Below are 19,204 nucleotides of genomic sequence, written 5' to 3' on the forward strand. Positions count from 1 at the left end.
ATATTCGGGAAAAAAAAACTTCTATCCCTACCTATCATATACAACCTGAAGCATGTTCGTAATTTGTCCCTCAGGTTTGTTCGTTGGCTTGGATTCAAGTTCGAGTAACAATGGCAATAGCACGATTCGAATCAGTCAAGATCCATTACAATGCCAGAAATTTCGATGCAGTTTATTTATCACAATCTGGGCTTAATCCTACTATTTGCATCTCTTCCTAGTTCCTAATCATATAGCCATGAACAAAAAAATTCTCGCACTGTCAGTCTGTCACTGGTCACTGCTGTGAACTGAGGATTGGAGCTGATTGCTACCTACTACTCAGGGAACAGCTCGTCCTTGACGGCCGGCGCGATCCACTGGATCTGGATGTGCGTGATCTCCCAGAGCTCGTCGCCTTCCCTCGGCACAAGCACCTCCTTCGCCTTCATCTCCATGATCATCCGCTTGAGCATCCGCGGCACGAGCTCCTGCATCACCCCGGCGCCGCCGCCCGCCGCGAGGTCGCACTTCATGCACGTGTCCATCCGCCGCAGCACGCCCAGCCAGAAGGTCCGGAACCCCGGCGCCTGCGCCAGCGTCGGCAGGAGCAGCACGAACACGTCGGCCAGCAGCTCGGCGGCGGCGGCCAGCGTGCCCTCCATGCTCCGCGTCTCCCGCTCCGCGCCCTCGCGCCGCGAGTACTCGAGCGTCTTCTCGGTCAGGTCGTCCACCATGGCGAAGATGACGAGGTTGAAGCAGGCCAGGCACCCCGCCGGCCCGAAGTCGAGGTCGCCCGCCGCGGCCAGGTTGAAGGCGCGCCCGAGCTCGAACACGGCCTGGCACCGGATCTCCTCGCGCCGGACCAGGCTCGTCTTGCGCAGCGCCTCCGCGAGCTTGATGAACATGTTCGCCGCCAGGTTTCCCATCCGCGACGCGTCCTCCAACGACGACGCCGACGACGCCGCACTGCCGCTGAAGCCGACGCTGTTCCCGGGGTCGGAGTAGCCGGACTTGTGCCACTGGATGAGCCAGTTGACGGACTCGGCCATGAGCTCGAGGATCTTGGTGCTGATGTCCAGCGGGCTGATCTTGAGCGCCGCGAACCCGAAGGCGGCCTCGATGACGGCGGCGTAGTTGAACCGCGTGATGTGCGCGCCGCCGTCGCTCATGATCTTGATCATCGCCACCACGGACTGGTCGAACGTCTCCGGGTGGCGCCCCGTGACGGTGAGCAGGTGCAGCAGCGTCTTCCAGCCCAGCGGCGTCTGCACGCCGCCGGCGTGCTCCGTGAGCAGCTTCACGATGCTCTCCGAGATGCCCTCGCAGCAGGTGTCCAGGATCTCCTTGTCCAGCTTCCACATCATGTTGATGGACTTGAAGACGAGCTCCTCGGAGACGCGGGTGTCGACGGCGCGCTGCGGCGGCGCCGCCGCCGAGAGCAGGCGCACGGCGACCCTGAAGAGCGCCACGATGGCCTTCTCGGCGAAGGGGCAGGGCGAGAAGAGCGGCAGCTGCGACACGGCGTTGAAGCAATCGAGGAGCGGCGGCCAGAAGTTGGCGAAGCGGTGGAGGTTGGCCGACGCGAGGAGCGCCAGGAGGTCCCAGCAGAAGCCGACGGTCTCCTCCTCCTCGATGGGTGTGCTGAACTTCTGGCCCTTGCCGCCGGCGGCGAAGATGAGCGCCCGCCCGAGGTTCTGCAGCGCCTCGTCCGGCAGCTTGCCGCTCTCCTTGAAGATGGTCCCGACCTGGCACTGCTGGATGATCTTGAGGTTGTTCTCGAACTCGCTGCCGACGGAGAGCAGCGACTCGCCGCCGGAGTCCAGCGACAGGAACTGCGAGAAGCGGCCGATCATGCCGGACACGTGCCGGCTGGTCCCGGCGCCGCGGTGCGTGGTGGGGAAGATGACGCCGGCGTCCGAGGTCGACGCCCTGTGACGGTGCCCCGGGCGCTCGGAGCCGCGCCAGCCGCCGCCGCCGCTGTCCTCCGGGTCGATCACCGACGGCGGCAACAGCTTGAGCCGCTTGAGCTTGAGCAGGCACTCGACGACGTTCTTCCAGGCGCCGCGCACCGACTCGCCGAACCGGTTGGCGATGGTGAAGAGCGCGAGCGTGGCCATCCGCGGCTTGAGCTCGTTGCTGAAGGTGAAGAGCGTCTCCTCCGTGGTGGCGTAGGGGTTGAGCAGCGTGGTGAACTTGCAGAGGCAGCACAGGAGCTCGTCCAGCACGTCCTCCAGCCCGTACCGCGCGATGCGCGCCACGGACACGAGCCCCTCGACGCACTGGTTGAGCGTCTCCTCGTCGTCGGCGCAGTCGAAGATGGCGGCGAGCGTCGCCACCGTGGGGCCCGAGACGGCGATGAACACCTCCCGGCTGAGCTTGTGCTTGAAGTCGCAGGGCGTGAAGTCCTCCATGGCGCGGGAGCGCTTGACCAGGTCGGCCCAGCGGCTGGGCGTCATCTCCACCGCCGCCGCCGTGGTGCTGAAGACGGTGATGGCGTTGGTGGAGATGGAGTGGAAAAGCTCCGAGAGGTACTCCCGCGGCAGGTCCTTCTTGTCGTTGATGGCGCGGTTGTTCCGGATGAAGTCCTCCTCCGACATCTTCTTCTTCACCTGCGGGTTGTGCAGGTCGGTGTTGAGCATGATGAGCGAGTAGCAGAGGATGAAGGCGGCGTCCTTGGTGGCGAACACCCCCGTGGTCTGCTGCTCGAAGAAGCGCTCCGAGAAGGCCTCAAGGATGCGCTGGATCTTCTGGGACTCGCCGGGCAGCCGGAACGTCTCCAGGTAGGTGCGCAGCGCCGTGTCGAGGATGGCGCCGGTGAAGTCGAACGTCTCGGTGAACTCCTTGAGGACCTTGAGGTTGAACTCGTCGGGGTCGCCCAGGAACTCGCCGATCTTGTTCTTGTCCAACCCCGGGGAGTAGCGGAGGAAGTAGGCCATGCTCCGGGGCTCCGGCGGCGTCGGCACTAGGTGGCACAGCTTCAGGAACTCCACGCCCTTTTTCTGGTCCCTGTTGTAGTGGTTCGCCGCGATGGCCACCTTCTTCTTCCGCAGCTTGCGCTTGCGCACGAAGTCCACCCACGTCTCCCGCTCGGCGCCGGCGCCGCCGCCGGAGGACGAGGAGGAGTCCCAGCGCTCGGTCCAGAACAGCCGGAACTCGGACACGTCGACGGCGTACGCGTCGTGGTCTGGGGCCTTGTCCACCTCGACGTTGTCGGCGATGGTGGTGATCATGTTGACGAGGCCCTCGAACGCCTGCAGCTGCACCGCCGTCATCGGGCCCGTCGCCGGGAACGCCGCCTTGCACAGCAGCTTGCCGATCTCCTCGAACACGTTGCGCAGCAGCGGGTCGCAGTCGTAGTTCACGTACATCTCGATCACAAACGTCGGCTGCCGGATGAAGCTGATGAGGCCCTCCACCGCCACCTCCTGCAGCTGCGGGCCGTTGGCGCCGCCGCACACGCGGAGCAGCACGAACATGAAGAAGGCCTCCAGCTGAAGCTTCAGGAACCTGGTGGTAGTGGTGGAGATCAGCAGAGCAGGGGACAGAAGGGGATGGATTCTGATGTCAACGAATTTTGGCCAAATTTTCCCTTAATTTTGACCAAATTGAAGCGAATAGCGAAGCAGCCAGCACAGGTGTCTCACCGGCGGAGGAAGTGGTAGAGGTTGAGCGCCGTGCTGCAGATCATGGAGAGGACCAGAGGGCTGTACTCGGTGGCGTAGTGAATGAGGTGGTAGAAGAGGTCGTCCTGGATGAGGCGCAGGAGCTTGGCGTGCTTGCCGATGGCCTCGCCGCCGAGCTCCACGGCGGAGTTGACGAGCACCAGCGAGAAGAGCATCACGTCCTCCTCGGAGGTGAAGGCGCCCTGGCCGTCCGGCGTGATCACCATGTCCGACGCGTTGAGCAGCAGCGAGCAGAGGAAGTTGAACACGTCCACCATGCACCGCGCGCCGAAGCCGGCGCCCGACGACCCGCCGCCGAGCGCGAGGTCGGCGTCGGCGTCGGCGTCGTCGCGGATGTCCGGCAGCCTGGCGAAGACGGCCTGCAGGATCTCGTGCATGCAGTGGCGCGCCGTGCGCTGGAGGAGCTCGCTGCCGCGGCTGCTGGCGGCGTGCTGCACGATCTGGAAGCACGTGTTGACGGCGGTGCAGACGGCGCTGTCGGACAGCAGCGGCGCGGCGCGAGCGCGGAGGAGCGCGGCGAGCACCTGGAGCACGCGCAGGAGCACGGCCTCCTCGGCGCCGGTGTCGGAGAAGCGCTCCATGCGGCAGTTGGTTAGCGCGGTGAGGATGGCGTGCACGGCGTCGCGCGCGCCCGGGGAGCACTCGTCGAACACGTCGATGCGGAGGACCTTGAGCACGGAGGAGAGCGCCACGCCGGTGGCCGCGGGCGGGGCCTCCTCGCTCTGGACCACGTCCAGGAACGGCGTCAGGTACGTGGACGGGTCGGAGCAGCGCCACGCGCCGTGCCGGGGCTGGAAGAGGAGGCCCCGGAGCGTCTTGAGGGAGCTGATGAGGCCCGCGAAGGTGGCCTCCTCGGCGGCGGCCACGGCCGGCGGGAGGTACGAGTAGGGGTCCGGGCGGCGACGGATCACGGCCAGCAGCGCCGCCACCTCGGTGTTGAGCATGCAGGAGATGCCCAGGTCCTTGAGCCGCGGGTCGCGCCGGGGCCCGCGCTGCGCGGCGTAGGCCGGCGGCGGACCGTCGTCGTCGTCGTCGCCCGCCGTCCTGGCCATTGCTGCTGCTTGTTGGCCTGGTGGGGATTGCGTGCGGCAGACCGGGAGGAGGATGGCCGATCAGGTGGTGAGGTTGGCCGTGGAGAGGACGGAAGCCATCCTTTTGCCACGTGGCGACTGTGTCCGGGATGATCGATGTCAGTATGATGCCACTGGTTGCGTTCGGTTGCATGCGGATGTGTGGGGATTTACCAAAAATAGAATGTCGGGTGTTCTCCGGAAGTTTGTTGGGGCCACGAAATTTTGGTGGGGCCCACAAGGTCTGGCTATTATTTGGACTGCTGTTAGCGAATTTTGAGGAGATGGCGTATGGTTGCGTACAAATATAAGCTTTGGGTTCGGACGAGCCGAAACCAGATTGAATGGTGGAAATGGTACTCAAGCTTAACATAGTAACAGAGTGAGAACGAGAGAAAACCGAACAAGTAAGAGAATAAATGGCGAAAAGTTCTCTCCTACAAGCTTAGTGCTGTATTTATAGGAAAAAGGAGACGGCTGTTTATATTTATTTTATTGGTGGGGTTAAATATTACAAGTAGGTCTCTAGAATTTAAAAAGGAGTTCCTAGAACTTACAAATAGATCTCTGAACGATGAAATTACGTCCCTAGACCTCACAAACAAGCTCTCGGACCTCCAACTTAGCCTCTTTTATACATAAGGGAATCCCTAGCCTTAGGTGATGGCCTAAGGCGCACCCCTGATAGTAGCCCCTCAGCTATTCGACCTTAACTGGCACAACGAGTCCGCGTAGCTAATCCTGTTAAAAGAGGCATATCCACAATCCGGACCCTAGTTGCAAGGAATACTCTGTGTAACCTAGACATGTGCGCCTCACTAAAAACTCCATCCCAAAAACCCAGTGGGAAAAAGGGTATGGAGAAAAGAGCACGCACATATTTTGATTTACACACACAAGCGCCAACTTTATATCCTACGGAGCTTCAATTTTGCAGGCAGCTTTGCCCTCGAGCTTCGATTTTGTAGGCATCTTCACCCTTGAGCTTCGATCAGCGAGTGGCTCATCTTCTGATGTAGTCGAAGCAGTCATGGCCGATGGTAGCCGCAACCAGCGATATAGTCGGAGAAGTCATGGCCGAAGGGAGCCGCAACATCTTCAAGTCTTTTCTCACGAGCACCGGATAAGACTTCATCATCTATGAAGGACCGGTCCTCCGGTACACCCCCAGCCCCTCTTGGCTGGTGCTGATGTTCGTGAGATAAGCTTCACATGTAGTGGAAGTAGTCGACGTAGATGGTATAGAAGTTGTAGTTGTAGTAGTGGTTGAAGGTGTTGCACACTACACCACAGTCAATTTTTAGCGACCAATCTTAGCGACAAATAGTCTGTCGTTAAAACTTATAGACCAATAGTAGGTCGCTATATCTTGTTGTGATAACCGACTGTGGGTCACTAAAATATTTACAGTACAACGACGCACGATGGGTCAGTAAAACCATCTTATAGCAACCAATGGTTCGTCGCTAAACCAATTGCTGTGAAAACCCACGTTCCCGGGAGACTGAAGCGGAAAGCGGGAAAAATTTTACTCTTTCGCGGTCTTTTTTTTCCTCCCGCGAACAATCTCTTCTATTCTACCCTAACCTGCTTTCTTCTTTCTTCAACCAAGAGCCGCCACTCCCTGCAGGCCCGACACCAACCAGCTGCAGCGCTCCCATCCTCACCATTTGGTGGCGACGCCGCCCCTGGGCTGCTCCAGCGCCGGCCCTCTCCCTCCGAGGCCTGCCTGCGCTGGGAGCCACGGCCCCTCCCTGAGCCCGCCTGCTGAAGGCCGCCTGCGCTGGGAGGCTGGGAGCAGCGCCGAAGCCTTCGCTCCCAGCGCCGCCCCTGCCCCCGCCGTCCACTCCCAGTGCCGCATCCTGCCAGCCTCGCCGTTCCTTCCCAGCCTCGCTGCTCCCTCCCAGCGTTGCCGTGCTTGTCCCAGTGCCATTCCCGTCGCATCCTGCTGAGTGCTGTGTTGTCTGCTGGTGCTGCGTTAGGCTTGGTGATAGCACCTCAACGGGTGTCCCTCACAAAAGCTGCTGTGCTACCGAAGCCTGAAGGTACTTTGACTAATTTACGTGCATGTATTTAACACTTTTTTAGTTCCAGCTGCTAGTACTACTTTTCTAGTCATCAACATTGAATTGATTGATTTCTTTTATATATGTATGTGCTTGTGCAAATGTCTTCCACGAATCCATCTAAAAAATATGGTTCAGGTTACCAAAAGCGTAAGAAAAAACAAAGAATTGAGAATTAGATTCAATATCAAAAAGAAGCTATGGATAGGTTTATTATAAAAGAGTCACAAGTGTCATCCGGAATTAAAAAAGAGCTATTTCAAGAAACACTAAAAGAATGATGTTGTTCAAATAATTTTTTTGTAATTCGAAATTCAATAGGTATGTTTATTTATATATTTTATTATAATATATGATGTTACAAATTATGATCCTATTTCTTAAGAAAAAAGGCCCTGTTTTGAAGTTCGCACAGGGCCTCCGATTTTGCCGGCCCAGCCCTGCTCCCAGCCTTTATTCTGTTAGGTCCTCTCCTAGGTGTTGGTTTGCTTATTCCTTTCTTATTCTTTTAGGTCCTCTCCTAGGTGCTGGTTTTGCTTACTCCTTTCTCTTACTACTTCATTACGTGTGAATTTCTTTGCACTCCATTTGTTTTTCTTTGCAGTGGCAGTTATAGCTTGGTTCAGAGAAGCTGTTCTGCTAGGAGCTGCTATTGGTGCCTTCACCAGAGCTGTCATTGTTGAGCATCGTTAGCTCGAGCTGCTAGTGGTGCCTTCGCCAGAGCTGTCATTGTTGAGCATCGTTAGCTCTCATAGAAGGTAATTTCATCAAATTTCTGTCTCATATATTTTAGTTTTTATTAGTAATTTTCTGTGTGTGAATTTCTTTGTATGTGTATGGATCTATGAATTTCTCTGTATGTGCATGAATCTGATTAAAGTATGTTTTCTTATATGTTTATGTTGGATGGTATTTCATATCCCATATAAGGTGTATGGATAAGTCGTGGATCGACAATGCGTCTAGGTATTACTACATTTTTTCAGAATAATTAATAGTTTTTTTAGCTTATAATTAACATGAAGATTATCCATAGGGAGACAAAGACTTATAAACAAGGGGTGAACAGTTTTCTAGCTTTTGCCTTTCAAAATTCAGCGAAAGGGGGAAAAATATTGTGTCCTTGCAGAAAGTGTGTTAACACATTTTGGAGAGAAGGTAGTGAAGTGCGAGAGCATTTGATATGTGATGGATTTCTAAAAGGGTATAAAACATGGACTTTACATGGTGAAGCTAGTTCTTCTATGAACCATGGTAACAATGATCGTCCTGAGTTTTTTGAACAGCCTAGCGATGATGATGATATATCTGAGTTGATCAGGGACTTAGCTTGTGGTTTAGATGATAAAGGGGATTTGCTAGATGATGGGTCTTGTGAGCTGCCTATTAATGATCTTGCTGGTATTCAAAAGCTATTAGCGGATAATAGTCAGGAATTGTACCCTGGTTGCAACAATTACTCCAAGTTACGTTTTCTGATTCGATTGCTTCACATCAAACTTATTGGGGGTTGGACCGATAGGAGTTTTGATTTGCTGCTAGATCTTCTTGCTGATGCACTACCTAAAAGTTCAGCACTTCCCAAGAACTACCATGAAGCTAAGAAATTGGTAAAATCTGTTGGAGTTGGGTATACTAGTATCCATGCATGTGAAAATAATTGTATTCTCTTTTGGAAAGAGCATGAAAACTTTAATTCTTGTCCAAAATGTAAGTTATCTCGTTGGAAATCAGAAAAGAGAAGCCTAGATGGGAAACGTGAGTACAAGGTTCCTAGGAAAGTTGTTCGTTATTTCCCCATCAAAAAAAGACTTCAGCGATTGTTTGTGTCCTCTAGAACCTCAAGTCTCACAAGGTGGCATGACGAAAGTCGAATGAAAGATGGTTTACTTAGGCATCCTGCCGATTCACCTTTGTGGCAGGATTTTGATAAAAAGCATCCAGAATTTGCTGCTGATAGTCGTAATATCCGCCTAGCATTTGCTACTGATGGTTTCAACCCATATAGGACTATGAATGTTAATTACAGTATTTGGCCTGGTATTTTGATTCCATTGAATTTTCCACCTTCAATGTGCATGAAGGATTCAAATTTCATCTTGTCTGTGTTGATTCCTGGTCGGTCTTCTGCTGCTAGTGATATGGATGTTTATTTTGAACTCAATATAATCAAGTGATATTGTATAATCAAGTGATATTGTATTTGTGATGGTCAACATTGATACTAATAATTCCTATTAATACTAATAATTATTGTCAATAGCGATAATTAATACTATTACTTATATGCTGGTGTCAGGAATCACTGACCTTTAGTTGGTTGCTAATGTACTCTATACAATCCCACAGTGGGTCGCTATATAGTTCTCAATAGCAACTCACAGTCTGTCGCTAATACAAAGGTGGGTCGCTAAAACTTTTAGCGACCCCGGCTGCAGCGACCGTCCAGGTGGGTCGCTAAAGGCTTTTAGCGACAGATGGTAGGTTGCTAAAAGCCATTATAGCGACAGACCATTAGTTGCTGATAATCAACCGTCGTGTAGTGGCAGTTGTCATGCACCCGAGCCGTTGAAGGTGATGATGAGCTGATAAGCCCCTTGAGCTGAAGTAACGGCGAGAGAGACGTCAGATTTGAAGAAGAAGGTCCCGGCGAGCCCCACAAGCCGTAGTAGTGGCGAGGGCGACATTGGAGGTGAAGCTGAAGGTGACGGCTAACCCCTCAAGTTGGAGTATCGGCCGAGGCATGGTCGTTGACGGTGCCGAAGGTGATGACGAGCCCCTCGAGCCAGAGTATCGGCCGAGGCAGAGTTGTTGATGATGCTGAAGGTGACGGCGAGCCCCTCGAGCCGGAGTATCGGTCGAAGCGGAGTTGTTGATGGTGCCAAAGGTGACGGTAAGCCCCTTGAGCCGGAGTATCGGCCGAGGCGGAGTCGTTGATGATGCCAAAGATGATGGCGAGCCCCTCAAGCCGAAGTATTGGCCGACACGGAGTTGTTGATGATGCCGAACATGACGGCGAGCCCCTCGAGCCGGAGTATCGGCCAACGCGGAGTTGTTGACGATGCCGAACATGACGGTGAGCCCCTCGAGCCAGAGTATCAGCTGAGGCGGAGTTGTGGATGTTGTCGAAGGTGACAGCGAGCCTCTTGAGCCAGAGTATCAGCCAAGGCAAAGTCGTTGACGATGCCGAAGGTGACGGCGAGCCTCTTGAGCTGGAGTATCGGCTGAGGTGGAGTCGCTAATGATGCCGAAGGTTACGGCGAGCCTCTTGAGCCGGAGTATCGGCTGAGGCGGAGTCGCTGACGATGCCGAAGGTGACGGCAAGCACCTCGAGCCAGAGTATCGGCTCAAGCGGAGTCGCTGACGATGCCGAAGGTGACGACGAGACCCTAGAGCCAGAGTAGTGGCGGGGATGAAACTTTGAGTGCCAGGCTTTGTCGAATCTACAACTTAGGTGAAGTTGATTCGACGATTGTACCTAAAAGAGGTGATATGTTTGCAACGGGTATAGAATGGTTCGGCGATCATTTCTCGAAGTTATCTGAAAACATAAGTGCTTTTTGCACCTTTTCTTTTTCTTGGCCAAAGATGTTTTGGCTTTGTATCTCTTAGGATCGATAGCCCCTTGGCTTTTTTGTGCTTATTGCACTTTTCTTTTTCTTAGCCGAAGGTGTTTCGGCTTCGCATCCCTTAGGATTGATAGCCCCTTAGCTTTTTTGTGCTGGTTGCACTTTTCTTTTTCTTAGCCGAAGGTATTTTGGGTTCGCATCCCTTAGGATCGATAGCCCCTTGGCTTTCTTTTGAGGTCATAAGCCTCTTAGCTCCTCGGAGCTGTTCCTTTTTTTTTGTCATGCATGATAATGTGTTCATACAATGAGATGATTTGATGTATTCTTTTGATGCATATGAACGGAGATGGATGTATTTGCAATGATATGACAAGGTTTGCCAATTCCAGATCCTTGAAGCTGAAAAGGACCGAAGGTTAAGACAGTGTTCTTGAATATTAGAGCGGATGAATTGCCATTGTTAAGGTGGAATCCAACTATTATGAATATTATTATAATGGAAGTTAATGACTGATGAACACCAAAAGAAACCCGTCCAATAGCTAGTAAGAGCCGGAGGCTAATAAGAGATATCTCTTGATGAAAACCCATATACTGTAAAAACCAATATATCAAGCACTTAGGTTTGTGATGAAAACCAATATTCATGCAAAATAAATATGGAGGTCTAGCATAAAGGGGTTAGCCTAAGGCGGAGAAGGAGTGCTTACCTTGAAGAAAACCTGCATGTTAGTGAAGGCAAATTTCATTGTATAAGAAATGTATACCTTTCAAAAATATCTCCTCTGGCTGAGTGTTTTGGGTGAAGTCTGGATTGGAGATCATAAGGTGTTTTGGCTTCAAGACCCTTAGGTCTGGAAGCCCCTTGCCATTCAAGTGCTTATTGTACTTTTAGATAAGTATGCAAAGTTTGCAAGGCATGCGAACTTTGCTAACTTACACAATTGGAGCATTCAAGATGCAATGATCGATGTTTGCAACTCTTCGTTGCTTCAACCCGAGATAAGCTGAAACACTTAGACAAAAGCAGTTAAGCATCGCAAGGTAGATAAGCATCTCTAGGTGTGGTACCTTCGGGATGTTTTGCTTGGAGTTTTCTAGCACATTCTTTGCTTGTAGAGGTTCTTAGCTTGAAGAAACAGCGATCTAAGGTTAGTGCAGAATGCTTGTAAATAACTTGGTCCCTCAAGGACCTTCTAACCTTAATTTCCGAAATATATTCTTTTCTTCTTAAGGTTCTTTGCTTGAAGAAAGTCAATTTGAGTAAAGGACCTTCGTCCCAACTTACTCCAAAGAGCTCTTTGGAAACCATTGTTGACCTTTAGAATTCAACACGATGAAAACCCAATGAGGTGATAACCTTCGCTATGACCTTCTCCAAAAACTTTGAGCTTCTCTAGATATCAGTAAAGATAGAAAGCCAATAAGGTCATAACCTTCTCTGGGGTCAATTGAAGTCGAACACCAATAAGTTGATAACCTTCATTATAACCTTCTCTAAAAGCTGTAACCTTCTCTAAAGATCAATAAAGGTAGAAAACTAATAAGGTGATAATCTTCATCATAACTTTCTCCAAAAGCTCTGACCTTCTCTAGGTCAATGAAGGTAGAAAACCAATAAGGTCATATCATTCTCCAAAAAAGCCAAGTATGATAACTCTGCATTTTTGAAGAGAAATTAGTCACAAGAGGGGTTAGTGAGTTAATTTCACTATGTAGAACGAACTTAGTTGGAGAATGATAGGCTTAGAGAGCTTAGAACATGCAAATATAATAGCGGGTAAATTACAAGCAAAGCTCTTTAAAGGATACAGCCTGCAAATATAGAGGTTAGTTTAAGAGAGGGCTAGGCCCAAAAATGCAATTTTATCTCATGCCAGTAGATAGCATAGAAAATGCTAATTCTTGTCACAAAATCAAAGTTATTGAACGGATAGAAAGGCCTTTTCTTTTATCCTTAACTATCTGGTGCTAAGTTCGGAGCCCTAGCAACATGATTTTTGCAATGTTTGGTAGAAGGATAAGTTACTTGTCTGATCGGAAGTCCTTTTGTATGGGTTTTGGACTTTTGTAGTTGATTAATAACCTTCGCTTGCTGGTTGACGGTGGAGGTCATGCCTGCATGGGTGGTTGCTTGGTGCACGTTTAGCTCATGCACTCGGAGGTTGGTGTTTGCTGGCTGTCGCTCGAAGGTACTGAGCCGTGCTAAGTGGGTCAATTTGCAGCCTGGAAGCTTGCCTCCGTCAGTCCCAAAGAAACCGAAGAACTGAACCTGCAGTGGTCGTAGACTGTGAGTACTATTAGCAACCAGTGGCAGCCTTTTTGCTCATCTGCTGCTGCAGGCATGGAGCATATTTTTATTTGAGACACCGACAGCAACAGCGCCGGATGTCAACACCACATGCCGAAGCTACCCTTGAAGCTTCGTGAGACAGATTAAAAAGCAAGATCATTACTCATTAGAAAAAAGGTATTTCCTATTCATGCAAAGGCAATCGAAGGTGGCAGTACTAAGTTAATATAACTGGAGAGGTGAGACATGACCTTCGAATGATGCTTTTAGAAGTGCTAGATCGGAGGTTCGAAACCCACTCGTGCATCTAAATTTTTGTTGATATACCTTAGTATTTCCTGATCGGAGGTCTTGGGGTGATTGCGACTAATCGATTCCGATAAAAACCAGCTTCAGTGCCCATTTGGTGCCAGCTTTCCGCAGAGTTCGGATGCCTGCTTTGATCACTGAAAAGTAACTGTCCGTCAGCCAGCAGGGGTTGCGTTGGACACCAGCTTCGCTATTGCTCTGCAGGAATCCTCCATTAGCAGCTTCGTGTTGCAGATGGGTGCACAGGTGGCGCTGCGGCTGCCTTGATGCATGCAAGCAGAAACGGCAGAAAGAGATGCGTGCATAGGTAGCGCATGCATATGGTGTTGAGATACGTTTAGAGTCGCTATAACCAAAGCGATTTAATACCTTCTCCATATAGTGAGACTGTAAGAATCACCCTACCATTGCTCTCTTTTACCAGTTTTATATTAAAGACAACATCAGCTTCTCCCAGATCCTTCATCTCAAAATTTTGAGATAAAAACTCTTTGACTTTCTTAATCACATTAAGGCTAGTGCCAAAGATCAGTATGTCATCCACATACAAGCACAAAATCACTCCTTCAGCCCCACCATAGCGATAGTACACACATTTGTCAGCTTTGTTCACAACAAAGCCAGCAAAGGTCAAAGTTCTATCAAACTTTTCATGCCACTGCTTAGGCGCTTGCTTGAGACCATATAAAGATTTCAACAACTTACAAACCATTCCTTCTTGACCCTTTGATACAAACCCATCCGGCTGATCCATATAGATCTCCTCTTCTAACTCTCCATTGAGGAAAGTCGTCTTAACGTCCATCTGATGAACGAGAAGACCATAAGAGGCTGCCAGGGAAAGTAACACTCGAATTGTGGTCAATCGGGCAACTGGTGAATAAGTGTCAAAAAAATCTTCTCCTTCTTTTTGGGTATAACCCTTGGACACAAGCCTAACCTTGTACTTTTCAATAGTACCATCTGGTCTAAGTTTTTTCTTGAACACCCACTTGCATCCAACCGGTTTACATCCATAAGGACATTCAACGACCTCTCAGGTTCCATTAGACATAATAGAATCCATCTCACTCCTTACTGCTTCCTTCCAATAGTCAGCATCAGGAGATGAATATGTCTCTTCAATGGTTCTGGGTGTATCATCTATGAGGTATACAATGAAATCATCACCAAAAGACTTTACAGTCCTTTGTCTCTTGCTCTTTCTCGGAGCATCATTGTTATCCTCCTCAGGATTTTTCACAAGTGTATGTTCATTGTATTCTATCGGCTCAGCAGAACCATCATCCTCGATGAACTCTTGCATAGATGAACTTGTTTCATCTCTTATGGGAAAAATATTTTCAAAAAATGTAGCATCTCTGGACTCCATTATAGTACCAACATGCATGTCAGGTACTCCAGATTTTACTATTAAAAATCTATACCCAACGCTGTGAATAGCAAAACCTAGAAAGATACAATCCACAGTTTTAGGTCCAAACTTACGTTTCTTGGTTATTGGCACACTCATTTTTGCCAAACAACCCCATGTACGTAAGTATGACAGTGTTGGCCTTTTCTTCTCCCATTCCTCGAATGGAGTTATCTCTTTATTCTTTGTAGGAACACGGTTTAGGACATGACATGCAGTTAATATAGCCTCACCCCACCATTCCTTGGAAAGTCCCGTTGTATCTAACATGGCATTAACCAAATCCGTTAGAGTGCGGTTCTTTCTTTCAGCAACCCCATTTGACTGAGGTGAATAGGAAGGCGTCCTCTCATGAATAATACCATATTCCTCGCAGAATAAAATAAACAAATTTGAGAAATACTCGCCACCATGATCTGACCTAACTCTTTTGATCTTTCTCTCAAGTTGGTTTTCTACTTCAGCTTTATAGATTTTAAAGTAGTGTAAAGCTTCATATTTTGACTTCAACAAATAGATGTAACAAAATCTAGTACTATCATCAATCAAAGTCATGAAATATTTTTTACCACCTTTTGTCAACACTCCATTCATTTTGCACAAATCGGAATGAATTAATTCTAAGGGTGACAAGCTCCTTGCCTCCGCGGTCTTATAAGACTTACGAGTTTGTTTTGATTCAACACATACATGACACTTAGAATTTTTGACAAAAGTAAACTTTGGAATTAAACTCAAATTAGCTAAGCGCATCATACAACCAAAATTAACGTGACAAAGTCTCGAATGCCAAACATTTGTTTCATCAACGTTAATAATATTGTATGCAACTTTATTACAAACATCTGACAAAGAAAGATGGAACAAGCCTCCGCTTTGATAACCCTTTCCAACAAAAGTACCAAACTTAGACAAGATACATTTATTAGACTCAAAGGCTAATTTAAAACCATCTCTACATAGTAGAGAGCCGCTGACTAAATTCTTCTTGATGGTGGGGACATGCTGCACGTTCTTCAGCTGCACGGTCTTCCCCGAAGTAAACTTCAGATTTACCGTACCAACACCAAGAACACGCGCATGCGATCCGTTCCCCATCAGCAAGGAGGAAGTCCCGCCGGTCTGGTAAGAAGAGAACAAAGAAGCATCAGCACAAACATGAATATTAGCACCAGTGTCAACCCACCATTCGGGTGAACCAAAGACTGAAAGAACAGTAGGTAATAAATTACCGTACCCCGATGTTCCTCCAGGCTCGCTAATAACTATGTTGGCGGAGTCGTTGCCTTTGCGGTTCGGACACTTTGCAGCAAAGTGTTCCGTACTAGCGCACACATAGCAAGCTCCCTTCTTCTTCTTCTTCTTCTTCTTCTTAAAAGTGGTTGTCTGCTTAGTCTTTGGTTGGTTCTGCGGTGGCTTTTTCTTGTTCTTGTGGGAGTTGTTCTTCTGAATAAGATTGGCGCTAGAAGCACCAACAACTCCTTTCCCACGTATGTCCTTTGCTCTCGCCTTCTCCTCAACATCAAGAGTCCCTATGAGTCCATCTATGGTGAACTCCTGTCTCTTGTATTTTAGAGAAGTAACAAAGTCCCTCCAAGAAGGTGGCAGCTTAGAGATTATACCTCCGGCCACAAACTTATTGGGTAACACACATGAGCCTGTTCCACCACAGAACGGTCTTCGACCATCCTATATTCAAGGAACTGCTCCATGATATACAACTCACTCTCGACATCAGATACTCCATATTGAGCCTCAAGAGCATCCCACAATGCTTTGCCAGTTAGCAGCCGGATATAAGAATCCACAAGGTTTTCACCGAGAACACTAATGATCAAGCCTCGAAGAGGATATCAGCCTCATCGAACGCACTCCCTTCCTCTGGAGAGAACTGTTCAGGCTTACCCTCTTTTACATGGATCACTCTCGATAGTGTTAACCATAGTATAAGCCGCTCTTGCCAACGTTTGTAATTTGAACCATCAAAAGGTGGTGGTTTGATTGATGCAGCAAAGCTAGATACCGAAAGCCTATTAACAAGATCAGATTTTTGGATTGTTAGGAAACTAGGCAATTTTTGGTATATTTTAATTCCAAATATTACTAGCAATTTCATGATGTAGATGAGTGATAATATGTATATAAGATATGTGCATGTGTTCATGTTATTCTCACTAATAAGCATGAATAAAGAATTAAATCAGAATAGGTTTAGTAAGTACCCCAAGGCGGGACCAGTGCCGGGGGGCACCGGTTGCGCCGTTACCGGCTGGAATAGACATGCTATTCGACTGGCCTTGCTCGAAGTAGCCGAATTATATCGATACAGGAAGAGATTCGCAGTGCAGTCCCACGAACGGTCACGCCGGGAAGTAGACGAAGTAGTTATTCCCACGAACGGTCACGCCGGGAAGTAGATGAAGGAGTCATTCAGGCAGCGAGCAGTCGCGTCAAGACGCTCCACAAAAACCTGATTGCCCGCGTCCCGTGCAGGACCTTCAGCGAGCAGAGGTTCCGGAGGCCCTGCTCTCGCTAGAGCTGTGCGCGCAGTACTAGCGATGGGAATGGCAGAAAGCAGCTGAGGGAGAAGGGAGAGCTCTCCTAAGAAGGAGTACCTGGATCAAGTACTGAGGTGAGTGAGGATCAACGAACCTGGACGTTGTAAAGAGCCTTGATTGTCCAGTCATTGCTATCAACATTAACTCTCTGTTTTAATGCTCTTTACAGCAAAACGTCCTTCTCATCTCAGCACGTCGCACCTGCACGTCACGTCCGGCCAGGCTGCGCCGCGCCTCGGCCACGGCCTCGGCGACGCGAGTGAGCGCGCGCGCGCGTGTGGTTCACCGTCCTCCTCTTACCGGCTTCACAAATGGTGTACACGAAGTCCACCCTTTAAGTCGGTTGAGATCCTCCTCAATTCCCGGTACGGAATTAAGCTATTAATTTCTTAGCATTTAATAGTGGGCTTTAAATTCTTTAATTGCATTGATTAGAATGAAATGGGCCAAGCCCATAACTCCAACAGTTCCGAGCGAAGGCTCCGCAGCTTGAGTGCTTGGCGCAGAGGTTCCAAACTCGGCTTGGCGCGGAGGTTTCGAACTCGGCTTGGCGCGAAGGTGGTGAGCGGTGAATTCAGCTGAGGTGCCTGCTTTATTGCCTAGCAGCTTCGTTATTGAGAAAACCAAGTTAGTTAATGACGTGAAAGGAGCTTATTCCACTCTGAAAGCCCGAGGCTTGAGCAATCGGAGGTAGCGACTGGAGGAGAGAGATGCCTGCATCCTTGATTAAGAGTTTCGTGTTGCAACCTGAGGTTAAGGTAGCTGCTACCTTGATGCATGCAAGCAGATACAGATACGTGACAAAAAGAGATGCATGCATAGGTAAGGCATGCATGCACATGCACATTGCACATGAATAAAAAATGGTGGTATCTTCGTGCCCTGAATACTGGTTGTATGAGCTCGTGTGGCAAATAAAAGAAACAAGATGATTAAAACCTAAATTTTGGTTCTTGCAAAAAACCATCGAGGGTCCATGGATTAAAGTAAAGCATGTGACACAATGGAACGTGACCTTCGATTGTAGTTGGGCTGTGTTTTGTTCCTCTGTCTAGAACAACAGCTCTTATTTTAGTGCAACTACCATGGGAGCTTGGACAGGAGCTTCGATCGGCTTCACGCCTGGGAGAACGAGCTTCATGCCAGCACGGCCCGCACGCCGTACGCGAAGCTCCCCGCCGCGGCCGCCGCCTGGACGAGCGCCGCCTGCGAGGCCCTGGGCTCCGCTGCTGCTGGCAGGTTTGAATTGTAGTCCCGGCTCCGCTTGGGCTGCGCGTGGGCCTCCATGTAATCTTCGGCGCTAGGAATATCTGATGTAGATGCTAGTGTTCTTGTTCCGTGCAAAATATACAAGATGATCCAACGAAGGCTAGGTCATGATGATGGAGATTATCGCCAACTTGCTTGGCACCTTCGACCTTGGATTTGTAGCTTCTTTGCATGTACGAGCGAAGGTTTGTTCGGCTGCCTGTGCTCGAAGGTGCCAGGGAGCTTCGTTTAGAGGAAACCAGTGAACCAATAGCTTGGACTTTCTTGTATAGTAGAATTGCCAACTAGTACTGAGCTTCGTTTGGATCGGCACACAGCACCCTGACACGGGAGGTTGTCCTTTTTCCAGTCTTTTTAATTGATCGAAGGTGGTTTACTAGTAGTTTTGAACTTTTGCTACTAGCTGATGACCATCGATCTGTCCTTCTTTCTTTTTTTCTTTTTCTTTTACTTTCAGCTTCTAAGACATATATCTCGTTTCGGTAGTGCGGCCGCTTCGCTTGAAGGACGCCCGAACACCGCAGCAGCTCCGCAACGCGCCACGGCGTGATTCGCGTGCGGCAGCTTCGCAACGCGACGGTTGCTTGAGCTTCGCTGATGGGTGGTGGTTGAGTTGATGCTTTAATGCCCGGCGGCTTTGCATGCATGCAGAGGTGACATCAGCGGTATTGCTGCTGAGTTGCTAAGTTGCTAGAACTGCTAGATGGGAGAAAGGAGAGTACAATCGAAGGTGAGGCTGCTAGCTTCGTTTTGCTTTAAGGTGATAGGTAAGCTTCGATTGGACTTGGCTTTGCAGCTTCTTTGCACATGAAGAAACATGCACAAGTATGAACGAAGGTAGTGGTTCTCAGGAAATATTGGATTGCAAGTCGCGGTAAGCTCCTCTCCTTTGCGGTGTCATCGTAGGTTTTTTTAGCTGAGATCACGGTGGACACCTCTGTTGGGTTCAGACGAGCCGAAACCAGATAGAATGATGGAAACAGGACTCAAG

General features: G+C 49.6%; 1 protein-coding gene across 1 annotated transcript; it reads right to left on the reverse strand.

Annotated features, from left to right (window-relative positions):
• Window positions 1-317: 317 nt before the first annotated feature.
• LOC112883960 (ARF guanine-nucleotide exchange factor GNL2) lies at window positions 318-4,717 on the reverse strand. Its single transcript, XM_025949237.1, has 2 exons — window positions 3,627-4,717; window positions 318-3,489 (listed from the first exon to the last, which is right to left on the reverse strand). Exons 1-2 carry the CDS (start codon window positions 4,715-4,717, stop codon window positions 318-320), a joined length of 4,263 nt encoding a protein of 1,420 aa, XP_025805022.1.
• Between the last annotated feature and the right edge of the window lie 14,487 nt (window positions 4,718-19,204).

Source organism: Panicum hallii, chromosome 3, assembly GCF_002211085.1.
Source record: "Panicum hallii strain FIL2 chromosome 3, PHallii_v3.1, whole genome shotgun sequence".
NCBI classification, from domain to species: domain Eukaryota; kingdom Viridiplantae; phylum Streptophyta; class Magnoliopsida; order Poales; family Poaceae; genus Panicum; species Panicum hallii.

What these genes read in the sequence shown, in the direction of transcription:
- LOC112883960 (XM_025949237.1), bottom strand. Translation starts at nt 4,717, where the DNA reads ATGGCCAGGACGGCGGGCGACGACGACGACGACGGTCCGCCGCCGGCC. An exon ending in CTCTACCACTTCCTCCGCCG is followed by an intron (nt 3,490 to 3,626) that starts GTGAGACACCTG and finishes CACTACCACCAG; the next exon opens with GTTCCTGAAGCTTCAGCTGG.